General features: G+C 44.8%; 1 protein-coding gene across 4 annotated transcripts in view; it reads left to right on the top strand.

Moving 5' to 3' along the window:
- Nucleotides 1-20584, top strand: part of MIA2 (MIA SH3 domain ER export factor 2) — a 298404-nt gene that overhangs the window by 250860 nt on the left and 26960 nt on the right. For all 4 annotated transcript variants that reach the window (XM_063947624.1, XM_063947626.1, XM_063947625.1 and 1 more), the window contains 4 exons: nucleotides 3005-3160; nucleotides 4033-4167; nucleotides 18294-18361; nucleotides 18453-18663. In XM_063947624.1, coding sequence (XP_063803694.1) covers nucleotides 3005-3160; nucleotides 4033-4167; nucleotides 18294-18361; nucleotides 18453-18663 — 570 coding nt within the window. The remainder of the gene's footprint in view (nucleotides 1-3004; nucleotides 3161-4032; nucleotides 4168-18293; nucleotides 18362-18452; nucleotides 18664-20584) is intronic.

The raw sequence follows: 20584 nt of genomic DNA on the forward strand, positions 1-20584 counted from the left end.
CAATTAACAGAAGCATGGAAAAATCCAGATAAACTGTTTTCTATGCCTAGGCAATTTCTGTCTAACTACCCGTTCCCAGAGTCTGGCAACTAAATGTTTCAAAACTTTCCAAGAAGTTAACTATTCCAGTCCCAGCTGCAACAACACTTACAGACCCATTGGAGCGCAAGCTGGAGGCCATGCTGAAGTCCATTTATACATCAATTTTCAGGGGATAATTGTGGCTGAAGAGCGCTATGGTTGCGTTCTTGGCAGGCCAAGGCTGAGTTAAAATGTGAAATACCGGCGTTGCCTTATTCTGGTGATATGTTATTTGGTCCTAAATTGGACAAGTGGATTTATCAGGCTACTGGAGACAAGTCTTTTATTCTACCGTTGCCTGCACCAGTTCCTAAAAGGAATTAGGCTGGACCAGTGTTCAAATCTTTTAGACCTCAGTCCTTTTGAGGCCGTGCTCGAGGAACAACCATACAGAGTAAACGTGGTACAGGATGTGGTTTTCAACAAACCACTAACAGTCGTCAAGACACAAAGCCAGCTGACAAACCAGTGGCATAACGAGCTTCCAGCCCATCTCGCATCTTCAGTTGAGGGATCATGCCTTCAAACATTTCACTTAGTGTGGTTTCAGACATCTACAGATGAGTGGATCCTCAATTTGGTGTTCAAAGGTTACAAAATAGAGTTCGATTGTCTGACACCCATGTGGTTTTTCAAGGCAGGTCTGCCTGTGTCAGCAGACAAGAAGGAAGTTCTGCAGACCGCTATTCAGTCTCTCGTAGGTTCAGCATTTTATTCCGGTCTTTTTGTAGTTCAAGCTGGACGGCTCGGTCAGACCAATATTGAACCTGAAGGGGCTCAAACAATAAGTCACTTACTACAGATTTATAATGGAATTACTGCGGTCAGTCATTGCAGGACTACAACCACAGTGGATGCTCTCATAATAGCGTGGCTGTACAGCCTCGTGTATCTATTTCCACCGTTTCCGCTTTTTCCTCGGGTGCTAAAGCGGATCAAATGAGAGTCCACGACAGTCATACTAGTGGCGCCTCAGGCGGTTTGATACTCTGATCTCCGCGGTCTACTCGCTGATATCCGTGGCCGCTTCCGCTATGTCCAGACCTTCTACAACAGGGTCCGTTTCTTTATCCCGATTTAGTGCGGCTGCGTTTGATGGGGTGGCTGTTGAAACCGCTCTCTTAAAATGAGAGGGCATTCCAGAGTTGGTTATACCCACCATGTTACGTGCTAGAAAGCCAGTTACAGCAGCTCATTATCACAGGATTTGGCGAGCTTATATTGGTTGCTGTGAAGCTCGGAGGTCTCCGACATCTTCTTTCAAGTTAACCTGTCTTTTGTTATTTTTACAGACTGGGTTTGATGGAGACTACGTTTAGCGACACTAAGGGTGCAGTTATCTGCTTTATCAATTTTCTTTCAGCACCGTTTGCTAACAGTCCATATGTTCTTGCAAGGGGTCCTTAGAGTTTAGCCTCCGTTTATACCACCTACAGCTCCATGGGACTTGAATTTAGTTTCAGACCTTTTGCAGTCCTCAACTTTTGAACCCTTACAACAAGTGGATGTTAAGTTTCTAATTTGGAAAACAGTTTTTCTATTAGCTGTAGCTTCAGCAAGGTGTTTCAGAATTGGGTGCGTTGTCATTCAAGCCACCGTATCTGGTGTTTCATTGTAACAGAGCGGAACTTCGGACGAATCCCGCTTTTCTACCAAAGGTAGTATCCTCTTTTCATATAAATCAACCAATTATAGTTCCTGTTTCTCAGAAGGTTCAGGAACTCCAGCTTCTTTGGGTGCAGTTTGTGCGCTTCGCATTTATGTAGCCCGAACATCAACAGTATGTAAAACAAAAACATTGTTTGTTCTCCTATGATGCAGTCAAGGTAGGTTGGCCAGCTTTCAAACAGATGTTGGCTAGATGGATTAAGCTGACCTTTTGTCAAACTTACTTTCATACTAGTCTACAACCGCCTGCATCTATTTCAGCATTCCACGCTTTCTGTGGGAACGTCATGGGCAGCAGGTCGTGGAGCTTCCACAACGCAACTTTGCCATGCAGCTACATGGTCATCGGTGCACACGTTTGTGCTTTTAAAAATGTGATAATTCTGCCGCATCAGCATCTAGCTTTGCCCGTCTACTGTTACAGGTGCCAACCAGCTGACCCGTCCAAGAGAGAAACTTTGGTACGTCCCAAGAGTACTCCAGTGACCCCTAGTGGATGACAAAGAAAAGAGGATTTTGGACCATGTAAATCCTTTTCTTTGAATCCATAGGGGTAACTGGACGCCCACCCAGAGTAGTTTCACGTATCTTGTGGTAAGTTCAGTATATCTTATGGTAACTCTTCATCACCGGCTTGTCTAAATGTTATGGTGATTATCATCTGTTGTCGTGTCAACTTTCTAGTTGTCTGTTATGTTATAATGTTATATGTAATTCTTCATTGTTCATCCTCTCTATCGCTCCTGTTCGGCTCGGTAAAAAACACTTAGGTATCTTGGGATTATGGAGGGGGAGAAGGGTTACTAATTTAAATGTGCTTGTCCCTGCTAACGTCCTGTCCATATCCCAAGAGTACTCCAGTTACCTATATGGATTCAAAGAAAAGGATTTACCTGGTAAGTACCAAAATCCCTGGACAGGCAGCCATTTCTTATTTGTCAGTGCTACTGAATGCTCAGCATTATGGCATAACCTTAGTCCAGTTCAAGCAATTAGAGGGTTCTGAGGCCTTGCATATTCATAGCTGTAGCTGTGACTGACGTGACTATGGTTACAAATCGCTCTGACCTAAAAGACCTTTCCTCTCACTTACACTAGACCGAGGAAAGGGAAGAATGGTTGCTATAGCTGCGCTCTTTGCATATTAATAAATAAACCTGCTTATGTCTTGGCATATAGATTTTTATTTTGTAATCCTATCACATTCTCTTTAATATGACTAACAAATGGATACCTGGTTACATTGCATTGACAGGTCCAAGACTACCAGGATATTACCCAGCATACCTTGGGCCTAAGGAAAGAGGAGACATAAACGCAGATAGAAAATCAGACCACCAGCGCACTCTATCAGACTCCGGCTCTTTGTCACCACCATGGGACAGAGAACAGAAAAATGTTCCTCCACCAGGTAGCAGTCTGACAGTAACCAGAAGAAATAATTTCCCACAACAGTTGTATAACTGCATGTCTAAATGTGTGTTTGCCCCATACTACGTTCACAGTGCTGCCAGTGTTGGTGTGATAGGAGCTACATTGCTTGAATGTGCAGGCAAAAGTTTCTCTGGGTAAAAAATCCCAGAGTTCCACTACTGTGCCCAGGATCTACTTCCTTATTTTATTTCTTTACTTTATACTGAGCAATTAAAATGGGACTGACACTGCAGATCTGAGGCAGCCATTTTCTGCGCTGTACCAGCCTAGCCATTCATAACGGAGGTGTGTGGTACCATTCCAGCTGCCATTTTGTGGATAAATCTGTTGCTGTTTCCACTGCGTGTAAGTTATAGTTCCAGTTATACAGGAAATCTACTCCTGTGTCTGACAGTATATTCAAAATCTAGTAGAGTACATGGTAAATCCGTGCAGGCATTTTGCTAGTAAATTGGTGACCATGTTGTCTTTATAGAAGGCAGTGATTTCAATGTGGCAAATATGCAGAGAAATCCAGCTCTAACGAAATTTGAGAAGATGGTAAAAATCCAGACTGCAGCTCAATTTCTTGTTTTGTGACCAGTTGACAATTTTGACACACATGTACCATTTTCCAGGTATACTGTAAGTGCATTGATAAGTGGTTCAAAACAGAGGTACAGTAGCTGGGAGTGCAGCATTGTGTTCCTCCACACAGATCTGCTTGGCACAGTGTACGTGCCATTAAATGCTCTGTAGCCCCACACCCTCTCCAGATTAACTGTTTTTAAAGAGCACTCAGGTTAAAATGTACTTTATGTACTGTGTTTTTACCCATCTCTGATTATTTCCTTTTTTCCACTGAATCAGGGTTGCCGTACCCAGAGCACCATTTTCCACAAAGGCGGGCGGAACGATTTTATCACTACCCACCTCCATCCGGTAGATTCTCAGGCCCTGCAGAACTAACCAGAAATCAGGGTAAACCGTTCATGGACGCGCCAGGTAAGTTCTCCATGGCTGCTGTCTATGTATTCTGCACTTTCTTGTGTTAGTAAGGTATTTCTATTCCCTTCAAGTTTGTCTTGTAGCAGAAATTTGTACAGTGAGGGGAGTTGGGTGTACAGAAGGGGATGTAGTTGGAATCCTGGCGGTCGGAATCCCGATGGCCAAATTACAGACGCCGGAATCCCAGCGACCAAATTACCGACGCTAGAATCCCGACTGTCCAAAATGCCAGCAGCGCCTCTACGGCTATTCCCACTCGTGGGTGTCCACAGAACCTGTGGAGAGCCACCAAACCCACAAGGGGCTTCGTTACGCTCACCCCCCCTGCTTGCATTATAGCGGTTGGGATTCCAGCATCTGTATTTTGACCGCCGGGATTCCGACTGCCGGGATCTTGTACCCAACTTGTAGAGAAGGGATCCCTTGGACATGATGAAGTAAGCATGTCGGAGCAGTGCAGTGTAAAATTAGATTAAAGGGCGTCATACATCAGGAACCCCATTCGGTTGCACAGTCTATTGGCAGACGTGGATGATCAGCGATTTATCGGGGAATCGGAAATTATTATTTTACAAATCCCCAATGTGCCGGAATCAAGATTTCTAAAAAGGTTAAATATTCCTGATTCCCCAACCTGGCCATCGGGTATCTGGAAATTGCAGCAATCCGCCACTTATGTATGGGTTCCTTTTAGTTTTGCAGAGTGAGATTATTAAAACAAGTAAAGATCAGAGTCGCACACACTTTGGGACGTTCCTTGCTGTTAGGAGGAGCTTAAAGCTATTTCCACTCAGCTTTATTTTCTTCCCTGTACTTCTAATGAGACTTCCCTTACAGTGTCCTGTCTCACTTTAGAGGAGCACTACAGTGTTACAGAATAAAAAATGATTGCATGTAATAAAGACAGCCCATTGTAACATCCCTCTCCTGATTAACTGAGCCCATAAATGAAGCTAAATACAGTTATTATGTAGCAGACAGATTGAACCAGTTAATTTTTTAAAATAAAGTGGTTGGAGCCTGGATTATTGATCTGACACTTATTCAAGAGCACAGGGGTTCTCTCTAGATATTTCCTACTCCACCCTTGCCAGAGTCCTCTGCCAGTATTAGTCCTTCGCCTTAAAGTACGCTGGGCGAACAATCTAGAGATACGCCAGTTTCTTCTAAAACCCAAATGCCGCTCCATTCATTGCATAGTCTCAGTGATCAGTGGTAGGCCGTTCTGCCGGGAATTCAAGACCAAAGATAAATCTGAAACTTTGAAATTGCTAACTGCAGAGACTGGCAGTCTGTTTTGTGTCACCTGAATCGTTTTCCTGTTACACACTGATAAAGCTAAATATTTATCGTATATAAAACACTTTAAGAGGTCTAAGAACACTGTACGCTATCTACGTAAGAAGTACCGTAAGGGTACGCAAGTTGTGTAGCGATCGCTCAACCGTAGTCGAGACGCTCAAGCGTCACGTTCGCTTACGGCCCAGTGATCACAGGCAGGCACGCTATTGGCTGCCGACTAACGTAATGATTCGCTATAGCGTAGCGTACGCTCGGGACCACGAGGAGATCACCAGCGGTGCAGACGCTTACAACGTTAAAACCTTTATATCTATACCTTTAACAATGAGATACACAGTATACCTTAGTGTAGAGACAGAGTGTAAGTGCAACCTGGTGTAACCTGATTAACTACAAAGCTGCTTGAGCGTCACCGACGCTCAGAGAATACTTAACCCTATAAAGAATACACAGATACCTGGGCTTAGGGTCCAAAACCTATTATATGTATTATAACTATTATACTTGCAAAAGGAATCACAGTACAAATGATACACTACAATATAACATAGACTAACTAACCAGATAACTACACGGGAAATACAATACAATACAATTAAAGGAAAATACGAGAGAAAGAGTAGGGAGAGAGAGAGAGAGAGATGGCTCACAGTAAGACAATATGATTACGGAGAAAACTTACGCACAAGGGGAAACGATCGCATGCGCCTCGATATCCAGCTCCCGATTATCAGCAATGAGAACCGTTGATGAGAGTGAATCTGGATATGGTCGGCCTGCCTATTAATGCCCCACACACAATACAATTCAATGGTCCCTACAATCTCATTGTCCATTGGACACAGGAATTTGGCTTCGCATTATAACAAAAGGTCATAGGTTGATTCATACAGGTGGGCTGTGACTGTTTCCAACTGTTCAGGTGGGTGGGATACTGGGTTTCCCGCCGCATGACTAAGTAAGAACAAATAATAGTAAATGGACATAAACTTCTTATGTCCATAACTATTCGCACGAGCGATTAATCCGCTCCAAACCAACACCGGAATATTGCTATTTAAATACTCTTCCGATGGGTACCAAACACTACTGTATGACCCCTGTTAGACCCTTCGTACAATACAAAGAGGAATCTCTCCGTTCAGGAACATGCTATGTTAACCAAACTTTCAGAATCTATCAAAGGGACCATGATCTATAAAATACCTTATTAGTGAAAATATGTAACGATTGAGTCGCACGCTACGACTACACAAACTTTACCGTAAATACGCATACCGAGCACCAGCGGGTGCACGCAACAGCGGGTATGCGCACTCACGGGAGAGCGCACGCATGCGCAGCGCGGACCTGAATGAGGTGCAAATATGGCAGTGTGCATAGAGATATTTTTCTGACTTTGACAGTCCACCCTTTGGCAGTCAATAATAACTGCCACCTTCTAAAACATTTCAAAAGGAGAAAAATATATGTCAGGGGTTAATTCATTTCCATGGTTGGGTAAGGGAGGAGAGAGGAGTAGGTGGGAAGAGGGTATGACCTAGTGAGATAGCAGAAGCATGTGTGTATGAGTCCATGTTTGGGGGGTCATGTATCATCGTGCCGTACGTGTTGTAAATCAAGCTTCGAGGTATTGCGAAGTATACATTTGAATTCCTTCTTATCCCGTATTAAGGGTCTGTGGATGGGCTGTCAAACTCTACCAAGCTCTTTTCGGCTGTGGTTGTAACAAAATGGGGAAGCACATTTTAGTTGATGATACATGAATAGGGGAGGTATGTGGTTGCTGATATTTGTGCCTGTATTCCCTATCGACTATGTGTGTCATTACCTGAGGGTTGTAGAGATGAAGATGAAGAACACTTATGGAAAATGCAGTAGTATTCTATGTCAGGTTAATGTACATCTGTCGGTTGAAGTTTTGTTCGGTATCAGTTGAAAGTCGTCTTCTTTGCGCTGTGTTGCCCATTAGGTGTGAGCAAAAAGCTTTGTCAATGCCATTAGATTTACAAAAAATGTTGGGCTAGCGTAAGTTTAAGAATTCTAGGGAAACTGGGGATCCATGGCAAAGTTCATCAAATGTCCGTATCTCAAGTGGTCAAAACTTCTTCTTTGGTCTATCCGTTGTCTGTATAGCGTCTCGTCAACTTCCTCGTCCTAGGGGGTCTTTTTATCTTGGAGAAAAGCAGAAAAACAGGTGAAAGAAACGGACCGTATAATCGCATTTTCATTACATCATTGTTTCTATCATTGGGTCATAAATCAAATCCAGGTTAATTACAGTTTCCTCACTCCTCAAACTCATTACCCTGGTACGATGTTTGCACTTCATTAAAGCCTGACCGCATCTAAATATCAAGCCAATTGATATGACAACACCTAAGATACATAGGAGAAACTTCCCAACATCCATTATGACTCCTTGAGCCCAGTCTCCCAAACCGGAGAACCAATTTCGCGGGTTCAACCATGACACCCAACCAGTCAGCTCATTACCTACAGCAGCAAGAGTGAGATTGTGTTTTCGGCGAAATTCCCACTTCAATTGGAGAATATCGTCCATCTTTTGGTCTATGACCTCGACCGGATCCTCGGTGCTATTCGTGATATACGTGCAACACTTCACGCCGTACTGTGTTGCCAATGTAACACAATATCCGCCTGTCACTGCTGTGAGGTAATTAAGAACCATTCTATGCTGCACCAGTTCTGTTTTATAAGCTTGAAGTTCCCTTCCAGTATATCTAAACGTGTCATCATACATTTCAGTGATATTATCTAACAAATTTGCGAGCGCCGATATGTATTTATAATTTAGCACTCCTCTAGCGGTGCGGGTGAAATCTAACGCGATTAAGAATTAAATCCCGGTGGATTCACTTATCAGATCAGAGGCCGGATGCTCTGTCTTCTCTATCAGGTGCCTTTTAACAACGTGCTCGTAGTGGGTGTGAGTATAAGGAGCTTGGGCACCACGATGTATGTCTTTCATTTTGTCATGTGTTACAGTCATCACTTCAGGCAATACTTTTCCAATATAACACAATCCTTCAGAGTTTGGGGCAAGCCACTTGTACGCCTTTCTCCCGCATATGAAATATGCATCATCGGGGAGAACATATGGGACGGAGAAGGACATAACCATATTACACACCTTCCAGGTGAAATCTCCTAACCCTAATTCTTCCATCTGCTTAATACACGTATCAGGTTGTACGATATGTGCACAGTATCCTGGTGATACTTCTCCAACTCTCGTAATCCTATTTCCTAAGGTGTACCTATACCGGAAAGATTTTCCTCTACTAGCTATGTGGCGTACAAGCTCTGTATCTGTAGGCATTCTATCTGCTCTATGCGAAAAGGTCATGGTGTGGTTACTCCATGACACTTCCCAATTTCCCGGCTTTCTGGGATTAGAGATGTTGAAACATAATAGGGACCTATCCACATGGTATTGGTGGAGCTTCAAACTAGGAGGGCTGGAGATATTAAACCTCCTGTCCACCGGTCTCCCACCATTTAACTCAAGTACCTCCCCTATCGTTAAAGGAAATGGTACTAGCCCTGATTTGCTATGACCTTGAGGTACTTGAGAGCATACCCAACAATCTGTTTTGTTTAACACATTACCCACTAAGGAGTGATAGTCACTCAATGGATGCCGGTCCATATGGATATTAAAACTGGATTGGCATTTCTTAATGCACCCATCTTCAATGACATTGTTACAGAGCCTACAGATACAGTTTTCCTCAGCTAACAATCCGTCACAATTCCTTCTATGGTCAATGCTATCGGATCGTTTTCTGATACTCGCCTTTACTTGTTGGTTAGGTTGATCTTGGAAAACTACGCCTCCATCTTTATCATCAGAACCCATTCCAGAACCTCTATCGACCTCCATGGTACTCTCGCCGGAACAGACTGCTCTGGTCAACATCATGGTCAACAGGAAAATCCGGGTCACAGTCTCTTGGGGCAAGTCCATCTTATAGGAGGAAACGGAGAAGAATGAGAAGGGGGAAAAAGAAATTTGAGGGAGAGGGGATGGGAAGTGGAGAAAAACAATAAAAGGGAGTGGGGAGTCGACAACAGCTCTCGGTCTTCAAGGCTCAGGTGCCGCCTCAGTCCTCCTGGAACAGACACTCCAGTGATACAACCTCTACCGTCTGTTCCTTATCACGGGACTTCTCTGGATCAGCAACCTTCTTGCAGTGGGATGAATGGACCCAAGTCTCTCTCTCTCAGCAACCTTCAATGCTGTAGTGCTAGTCAATAAGACCTGGTATGGTCCTTCCCATCTGTCAATAAGGCAACCTGAGCGTAGAAAATTCCGTATCATTACATAATCCCCAGGTTCAATGTCATGACAATTACTATCAGGTAGATCAGGAATCACCAACTTCAGATTATCATTTTGATTCCTTAACTGTTTACTCATGTTAATCAAGTACTTTACAGTTACTTCATTGTTACATTTCAAATCATCCTGAGGGTTAATCATGGCATGCGGTTGTCGACCAAACAAGATTTCAAAGGGAGACAGATTAAGAGGGGACCTGGGAGTGGTTCTGATACTGTACAATACAATGGGTAAAGCTTCTGGCCATGTCAATCCTGTCTCTGCCATCACTTTACTCAATTTATTTTTAATAGTGCTGTTCACTCTTTCGACCTTCGCACTCGCCTGTGGACGGTACGGAGTGTGCAGCTTGCTATCAATTCCCATCAACTTACACATTCCTTGAAAGACATCACGTGTAAAATGGGTACCCCTATCACTTTCGATTATTCTAGGGATACCATATCTACATACAAATTCCTGCACAATTTTCTTAGCAGTAAACATAGCGGTATTTGTAGCCGCCGGAAATGCTTCGACCCAATTCGAGAAAACATCTATACAAACAAGTACATATTTCAAATTCCGACAAGGGGGTAATTGTATAAAGTCAATTTGTATTACCTGGAAAGGGCCGCCGGCAGGTGGGATATGGGATGGTTCTGTAGGTATTGCCTTTCCAACATTCTTTCTCAAACAAGTAAGGCATGACATTGCTCTTTTACTCGCATGAGAGGAGAATCCCGGGGCGCACCAATATGCTCTTACCAACTTGCACATCCCCTCCTTGCCTAGATGAGTCAGCCCGTGAGCTGCTTCAGCCAGACATGGAAGATATGCTCTGGGGGCCACTGGTTTACCATGTCCATCCGTCCAGAGTCCTGAGGACTCCTGGCCATATCCCTTTGCCTTCCAGACTGCCTTTTCCTGTGTGGAACACAAATTTTGCATTTCACACAACTTCTGTGTGTTAATGGTATTAAATACCATCAATTGTGTGGTGTCTGTCTGTATGGGGGTAGCAGCTGCTAACTTAGCAGCTTCGTCTGCTCGGCTGTTACCAAGTGATACCGGGTCTTGGCTATATGTGTGTGCTTTACATTTGATAACAGCCACTCTGTCGGGTTCCTGTATCGCTGTTAGAAGCCTTTTTATGTGAGTTGCATGCGCTACCGGTGTACCAGCGGCCGTCATGAAATTTCTGAGACGCCATAGGGCTCCGAAATCATGGACTACCCCGAATGCGTATCTAGAATCGGTGTAGATATTGGCTGACTTACCCTTAGCCAATTCACATGCTCTGGTTAGGGCGACCAGTTCAGCAACCTGGGCTGAGTGAGGTGGGCCTAGCGGTTCCGCTTCTATGGTGTCTTGGTCATCTACGACTGCGTATCCAGTACACAAGTCTCCCGAGTCTGACAGTCTATGGCAACTACCGTCCGTGTAGAACGTGAGTTCTGCATCTTCCAGTGGGTTGTCACTGATGTCAGGCCTTGCGGTAAAATTTTGGGTCAAATATTCCATACAATCATGTGTATCTTCCTTTATATTAAATCCTCCTTCCCCATCACTCTCACCTTCCACCCTTTGTGCCTGACCAGGCACACCTGGGAGATACGTTGCAGGATTTAATGCACTGCATCTCCTTATGGTGATGTTTACGGGGGCCATTAGTGCCAATTCCCATCTTGTAAACCTCGCTGATGAGACGTGTCTGGTTTGGGCAGAATTCAATAAGGCTGATACTGCATGTGGCGTATGGATTGTGAGGTTGTGGCCTAGCACGACATCTTCGCTTTTTGTCACTAGCAATGCTATCGCAGCAACGCTTCGCAAGCATGTGGGGAGGGATCACGCTACCGTGTCTAGCTGAGCGCTGTAGTATGCAACTGGCCTACTGGCATCACCGTGTTTTTGGGTTAGTACACCTGCCGCGCAACCAGCACTTTCTGTTCCGTATAGTTCAAAGGGTTTCCCATAGTCTGGCATACCTAGTGCTGGTGCCTGCGTTAGGCACTGTTTGAGTCTCTCAAATGCTGTTTCGGACTCGTCTGTATGCGAAATCCTATCAGGTTTGTTTGAGGAGACCATTTCCTGCAAAGGTAACGCCAAAATGGAAAACCCTGGGATCCAATTACGGCAATACCCACACATTCCTAAAAACGTTCTGATCTGTTGCTGGGTTTGTGGCAGAGTCATGTCTCTAATTGCTTGGATTCTATCAGCGGTCAGGTGTCTCAGTCCTTGTGTTAGACAGTGTCCCAAATATTTTACCTTAGTTTGGCATAATTGTAACTTGTCTTTGGACACCTTGTGTCCGGTGTCTGAAAGATGAAACAGGAGCTGTTTCGTATCCTTCAGAGATGCTTCCAGTGAATCTGAACACAGCAGTAAATCGTCCACATACTGTATCAATACTGATCCACTGTCTGGTTGGAAAGACTGTAAACAATCATGCAAAGCCTGAGAAAATATAGTTGGACTATCTATGAAACCTTGGGGTAATCGAGTCCACGTGTATTGGACTCCTCTGTATGTAAATGCAAACAAATATTGGCTGTCAGGGTGCAGAGGTACCGAAAAGAAAGCGGAGCAGAGGTCAATAACAGTGAAAAATTTGGCAGTGGGAGGGATTTGCATTAGGATGACAGCTGGATTTGGCACTACGGGGAACTGACTCTCAACTATTTTGTTAATCCCCCTTAGATCCTGCACTAGTCTGTAACCCCTCCCCCCACTCTTTTTAACAGGGAAGATGGGACTATTGGCAGTGCTGGACGTTCTTACCAGAATGCCCTGTTGTAGCAAGCGCTCTATTACTGGGTAAACTCCTAACTCCACCTCTGGCTTCAGAGGGTACTGTGGGATTTTTGGAGCTATCCTACCATCTTTTACTTGTACAACTACTGGAGCTACGTTTGCCATTAATCCAGTGTCTTGTCCGTCTTTTGTCCAAAGTGACTCTGGTATCTGAGATGTCATCTCTTCTATTTGGGATGGATTCCTATTTGTCATAATGGTATGTGACATTAATTTTGATGGGGAGTCTAACATGTCTCGCACTTCCTGAGCGTGTTTCTCAGGTATGTCCAAGAATACACCTTCAGGAGTACAATAAATGACGCACCCCATTTTACACAGTAAGTCTCTTCCCAGGAGATTGGTTGGTGCCGATGCAGCCAGCAAAAAGGAATGCTTGGTATGCAAAGGCCCTATTGTAATCTCGGCTGGTTTGCTAACAGGGTAGTGCTGGACTACTCCTGTTACTCCCATGGCTGGAATTGTCCTACCAGTGGTTCTCATGCCCACTGTCGAATTTATCACTGACTTGGCCGCCCCGGTGTCTACAAGAAAGTTTAAAGTTTTACCAGCTACATTAATTGCGATCTCGGGTTCACTTCCAAGGTTGGCAATTAATTTTACTGGCTGCAGATTACAGGTATGGCCACACCCCTATTGGGTATGGTGACCTTCCTGAATCCCGCTGGCAGCAACTACTTGTGAGGGAGTTAGCTGGGAACTACCAGAGGCATGCCAGTCTCTGTTCGGGGGATATCTTTTTGTTTCCCCTGTATGTGGCTCATAACTCCGTTTCTGTGGACCCCGATCCCAATGTCGTGTGTCGTGTCGTTGTCTAGGGGGTTGGTATGAGTTTCGTGGATTCTTTACTCTACAATCTCGTGCCATGTGTCCCTGTTTGTGACAAGAATAACAAGTAACCATACTTGACTTACCCACAGGGTTTGGTGATACAAACAAAGGCTGCCTTGTGGTCAGAGCCTGTATACTTACTGACATTAATTTATCACCTTGTTGCTCCCTGTGTCTGGTGATGTTTCTATCGTGATCAATAGCAGCCTCTCTCAAAGTAGCCACAGACAGACCTCGCCAACATGGTTGTGTGGTCTGTACCCTAGTCTTCAATGACTCTTTTAAACCATCCATCAGTACCGATACTGCTACTTCCCGATGGTTTGTGTCTGTTTTAATGTCCTCTATGCCTGTGTATTTTGCCATTTCTAATAATGCTCTGTGAAAATACTCTGCAGCTGTCTCTGACTCCTTCTGTTTAATGGAGAATATCTTATTCCATTTAGCTACCGCTGGGAAATACTCTTTTAACTGCAAGTTTATTCTTTTCACATTATCTTGGTTGTACACATCTGTAAGAGGTACATCATGATCTAGTCCGCAATCAGCTAAAAATTGAGTTGCGTCGACATTTGAGGGTAAACATGCTCTCAGCAATATCTGCCAGTCTTTATTGTTGGGCTCTACAGTGTTACCTAAGTCTCTGATGTATTTTTGATTGGCAACTAAGTCTTTTCTAGGGTCAGGAAATTCAGACACTATGGTCCTTAATTCCATTCGGGAAAATGGAGTGTACATGGCAATGTTCCTAATGGGAGTGGCTCCTGATGTGTCTGTTTTCCCATTTGGCACTGCTATTACTCTAACAGGTGTAATTCTAACAACCTCATTCTGTGTAGATTCTACAGGCTGTGGTGAAATAGTTTCAGCATAATGCATGGTGCCGTACTTACCAGTTGATACGACCCCACCTATCCCTCCGCTAGGGGCCTTTACTAATCTCGTGGGTGGAGCTGTGCCTACTGTGGTCTCTGCTATGGTGGCTGCTAGAGAGAGCGCTGAAATCGTTGCCGATTCGTCCTCTTGATCACACTCCTGAGGAAAGTTCAAAACAGGGTACAACTTGCACGGGTTAATACTTGCATGGGTTAATGGGTTAACATTATCATTAACATTTACACAGTTACTAAGTGATTTTGTGTTACACCTTAGTGCGTCTTTCTCCGCAATCAACTTCTCTCCTGATATATATGGTGGCGGTGGGGCCGTGGCAATCAGTTTTCTGTTAGAGCCAGATCCCGCCGCCTGAGCCAAACCTCTCTGTATCTCACCTTCCTGTTGCCACAACTGTAAATAATCATAATGCTGGATTCGTCTCTTTGTTGATTTTATGAGACATATCCTCCTCCTTAAATTTTGTAACACTTCTGAGCTGAAGCTACCTACTCTTGGGAATTTCTCCCCGTCATGTACTGTCATTCTCTCCCATTCATCACATAAAGTTTCTGTGTGACTTCCATATTTCTCACACATTATATACCTGGCCGACCCAATTGGTCGGACCACTGAATCAACCCGAACCGAGGTTGATCGCCCCCTACCTGAACAAGTGGCCCCCATAGTTCGAAAGTGTTGCTTTATTTAGCCAACCCTTACGCAAAACCAAATGTCCACAATAGGCTGACGGTGGCGGTTTACCGAGTACCCCACTCACTCGCCCACGCCGACCAATACGACCTGATCACACCGATATGGTGCTGGCGTACTCGACCTAGGGCCCCTGCGACCTGAACCTCTATTTACTGGAACCTGCGAGGGTTATCCGAAGAACACTTACTCTTTCCAGTAACTATTGGTTGCTGGATAGTTCCTGAGTGAGCAGCAAACTTCCCTTAAAATAAAAAAATTACACAAATCACGTTAGAGTGTACAAATAGCGTTTGTGACCCCTTTACTCTAATGGTATTAGGTCAGATTACTAACTAATGTACACAATTACGTGCGGTCCAATCGTTCAGTACACAAACAACTAAGCTTATGTACGGAAAGACCAATGGAATCGAAAATTACGGCTGCGAATTCCTTCAGCCAGAGCTTATATGGCCTATATGGGTGTTGCACCAACCCTTTTCGGTGTTGTGCCTGTGAACTGTATAGCGGACTTCCTTGTCGGCTGTACCTGGACCTCCTGGTCTGCTATGACCTCCTGGTCTTGTTACAGTATGACCTCCTGGTCTTGTTACAGTATGACCTCCTGGTCTGCTATACTCTAATGCTCAAAATTGTATATTTAACCAGGGATGCCTCCCTAGCCACCGTGCACGTCACTTACACGCATGTACCTCACGAGTACTCGACTTTTCTTGTGGTTCAGCCTTTAAAAATTGTAAAAACACTCACTCATCACATGTACACTTTTGTTTCTATTTCTATTTCTGCGCAGAAATTTTTCTTTAGATCAGGTGTGTTACCAATTAGGAGCAGGATCTGTTAATTAAATTTCGGACACCCAAAAATAGACTTGCGTTATTTCTCGCCTCGCGTTATTTATCGCTTTGCGTTATTTATCGCTTTGCGTTAAAAATCAACTTATCGTGACTTGAGCTACGTGGGCGTAACCGGACGCTCCGTTGCGTAACGTACGCTGCGTGCGTCGGCCTTTGGATTGCGTACGCAAGTCTTTGTTAGAGACACGTATACGCAAAGCAAAGATCCACCGTAACACAATTTATACTTTTATCAATGTAGATGATCCTTGATCATCTACCACACAACACACTGACTTCGCCTTATCTCCCAGGCAAAACTGTGTGTTTGTCTATCCTTTAACTATGTTATCTATTCTTAAACTATGAAATAACGGCAACTCTCTTTTAGCACTTTTATCAACTATAAAACTGGCAGACAGGAGAGTGATATACGAAAATGAAAAAGAAAAAGAAATGCAGATATATATATGTGTGCGTGCGTGTGTACGCAAGACAGAAAAATAAACAGTTTTAAAAGGCACTAGCGTTTTGTTCTTACCTCCGGTTCCCGGATTCCTTCAGCACTCTTTACCTAAGCGAAGCAGACGCTTATCCCGTCAGCACTACGAGAGATACAACCTCCCGCCCTTTGCTGAGGGATAATGTCTGCTGATCTACCTAGTGCAGATATGTGAAGGACGGGCGAGCCGCCAATTGATAAAGCTAAATATTTATCGTATATAAAACACTTTAAGAGGTCTAAGAACACTGTACGCTATCTACGTAAGAAGTACCGTAAGGGTACGCAAGTTGTGTAGCGATCGCTCAGCCGTAGTCGAGACGCTCAAGCGTCACGCTCGCTTACGGCCCAGTGATCACAGGCAGGCACGCTATTGGCTGCCGACTAACGTAATGATTCGCTATAGCGTAGCGTACGCTCGGGACCACGAGGAGATCACCAGCGGTGCAGACGCTTACAACGTTAAAACCTTTATATCTATACCTTTAACAATGAGATACACAGTATACCTTAGTGTAGAGACAGAGTGTAAGTGCAACCTGGTGTAACCTGATTAACTACAAAGCTGCTTGAGCGTCACCGACGCTCAGAGAATACTTAACCCTATAAAGAATACACAGATACCTGGGCTTAGGGTCCAAAACCTATTATATGTATTATAACTATTATACTTGCAAAAGGAATCACAGTACAAATGATACACTACAATATAACATAGACTAACTAACCAGATAACTACACGGGAAATACAATACAATACAATACAATTAAAGGAAAATACGAGAGAAAGAGTAGGGAGAGAGAGAGAGAGAGATGGCTCACAGTAAGACAATATGATTACGGAGAAAACTTACGCACAAGGGGAAACGATCGCATGCGCCTCGATATCCAGCTCCCGATTATCAGCAATGAGAACCGTTGATGAGAGTGAATCTGGATATGGTCGGCCTGCCTATTTATGCCCCACACACAATACAATTCAATGGTCCCTACAATCTCATTGTCCATTGGACACAGGAATTCGGCTTCGCATTATAACAAAAGGTCATAGGTTGATTCATACAGGTGGGCTGTGACTGTTTCCAACTGTTCAGGTGGGTGGGATACTGGGTTTCCCGCCGCATGACTAAGTAAGAACAAATAATAGTAAATGGACATAAACTTCTTATGTCCATAACTATTCGCACGAGCGATTAATCCGCTCCAAACCAACACCGGAATATTGCTATTTAAATACTCTTCCGATGGGTACCAAACACTACTGTATGACCCCTGTTAGACCCTTCGTACAATACAAAGAGGAATCTCTCCGTTCAGGAACATGCTATGTTAACCAAACTTTCAGAATCTATCAAAGGGACCATGATCTATAAAATACCTTATTAGTGAAAATATGTAACGATTGAGTCGCACGCTACGACTACACAAACTTTACCGTAAATACGCATACCGAGCACCAGCGGGTGCACGCAACAGCGGGTATGCGCACTCACGGGAGAGCGCACGCATGCGCAGCGCGGACCTGAATGAGGTGCAAATATGGCAGTGTGCATAGAGATATTTTTCTGACTTTGACAACACCATGTGTGATATTCTGTCCCATTGCCTTCAACATACCGAACTACAGCAGTGATCTACTGCAGCAACACAGTGTCTATTCACCGTTAGCGGAACTGATCAATGTATGGAAATAATGATCAGAACAAAATAGTTGTGAAACGTGTCTATAGAAAACATTTTTACATTTAGCTTAGGCTGGAGGACAACGGGGACCCATCGCCCAGCTCGATCGGGGACTAACACTTTAATTGATAACCATTTTAGTTTTGTTGGTAAAAAGTAAGTTATTTAATGGTGCACAGTTGATCCAGAGGAGAATAAACCCTTTCTTTGGCAGATGGACGATTTTCCCCAGAATATAAGCAAAGAGTGAACACAAGTAGGAATGGGACAGAAGAAGCCAATGTACGTATGCAGTCACCCCATAAGCCCATTCGGCTACATTACTGGTTGTTGGTCCAGTGTGTGATAATTAGATGCAACTTTCTCTCTGTAGAATGCACCCGGGGCCCCCAATCAGGAAAGTGAAGCACCGGAAGGGCCACCTAGTGAGTATCCCATGCATCCACCTCCACCAATGAGGGTCCCCTTGTTACCCATGGATCCCAGAGCACCTTATTTCAGAAGACCGTTCCCTATGCCTCCTCCTCCAATGGACATGTACGGACCTCCCGGATACCCAGGCATGCCACCTCCTCACATCACAAGTAAGTCAAGTCTCTTACTGTATGATATTTGTCTTCATGTAGGATGGAAATAAACCGTGCTCCAGAGTACAGATGAGACGCATGAATAGGCCATGATGACCAAAATTCTGTCCTCTGTAGTCTCTGATTAGAGGAAATGGGGCTGATTCAGTTGTGGACATACATGCGGCTGCGTCTGTTGGCAGTCGGCTGCCTGGGACTTTATGCAAATCGCGCTACAAAATCCTGCCATGGAGTACAATGGTGTGTCAGCGTCTGGGCAGCTGTAATACCAGATAGTGGGTCTTTAGATGCACCATGGAAACCTTTAGCTGCTCTGTAGCAGGTGCAGTGTTACACCTATGGCCTCCAAATGTGAGCGGTTGAGTATCCGTGTATACAACCACTGACACCAGTCCCATAAAAGACCCTCTTCATGCGTGCGCTGAGACACCTCCCTGTCACCACTCACTATATTGTCAATACACTTCTTTGTCTGCATCTGAAATTGCAGCTGCGACTCTGTACGGACAGAAACGGGATGGATGCATGGTGCGACTTAGAGGTATGTGCAGTAGCAGAAAATTGCTCCACTATGGGGGTGATTCAGACCTGATTGTAGATGTGCTAAATTTAGCACATCTACGTTCAGCTTCCCTGACATGCGGGGGGATGCCCAGCACAGGGCTAGTCCGCCCCGCATGTCAGGGCCGACCCTCCCGTACAAGTAGAAAAGCATCGCACAGGGCGATGCTTTTGTACTGTAGGAGTAGCTCCAAGCCAGCGCAGCTCCTGCGCCATGGCAGGGAGCTACTCGTCACTGCCCAGGTCGCAGCGGCTGCGTGTGATGTCACGCTGCTGCCACTGCCCCCCAACGGTCCGGGCAAATGCCACCGGCCCTCCCGCCTCTGCCTGTCAATCAGGCAGAGGCGATCGCAGGGCTAAGACAGCCGTGCGTCGGCGCATGCGCACTTCAGACCTGATCGCTGCTGTGCAAACACGCACAGCAGCGATCAGGTCTGAATTAGCCCCTATGTCCTGCGTCGGCAGTGTGTATACCACTGAATCAGCCCCAGTATGCCATATAGCACAACTGATTAAACAAACAGAGAATGGAAAGATCCGAATTGATGCTGCTTTTCTTTGCTGTATTGTGTTCTATGAGGTGTGCTAACCAATACTGAGATAGGAGTATCTCGCATCCAGCACAGCAAGGTTCCGGAACTCGTACAGAATGTCGTCTTTAAGGATAAAAGGAACTTTGACCTTGACAAAACCAGCTACAAACAAGTTGCCGGCCAGTCTGCTGACAGATGTCTACTTCCCTATTACAGAAAGAACTAGGGTGTAAGGACAGGACCATATAGTCATTGTTTCTTTTTCATCCACTAGGGGTCACTGCAGTACTCTTGGGATATGGACGGTCGATAGCAGGGAGAGACACATTTAAATATTTAAATGTGTAACCCTCCTTCCCACTCAATACTCCCAAGTGCCTCAGTGTTTTTTGTGTCTTCGAGTTGGGAGGACACGTTACTGAAGTCTGCAAGGACTTTTATTTTTACTTTTTTTCTTCCACAGTCCCTTCTCAGCTTACTAAGAAGCGTGGGTCCGGGACTGTGTGCTGCTGCTACAGCAGTGTAAGGCTTGTCGCGCTTATCAGAGTAGCACCGCCGTAGACCTTATCATCAATAGCTGACTCAGCCATGGCTGCAAGAGCAGGACAGATCTTACAGAGAAGGTCCGTCATTGCCTCCACATCCCGGCAGGTGCGGTGAGTAGGGAGCAGGCGGTAAGCTCATGCTGCCGCCGCTCCATGTGTGGGTGTGTGATTTCACTACAGAGAGGGATTACAGGCACTGCGCCTGCCACCCTCTCCCCAGCGCTGCTGTGGTCCTAGAAGGCGGTCAGTTTATGCTGCCGCAGTCCTGGGTGGATGTGC

Source organism: Pseudophryne corroboree, chromosome 12 (assembly GCF_028390025.1).
Source record: "Pseudophryne corroboree isolate aPseCor3 chromosome 12, aPseCor3.hap2, whole genome shotgun sequence".
Classification (NCBI taxonomy): Eukaryota; Metazoa; Chordata; class Amphibia; order Anura; family Myobatrachidae; genus Pseudophryne; species Pseudophryne corroboree.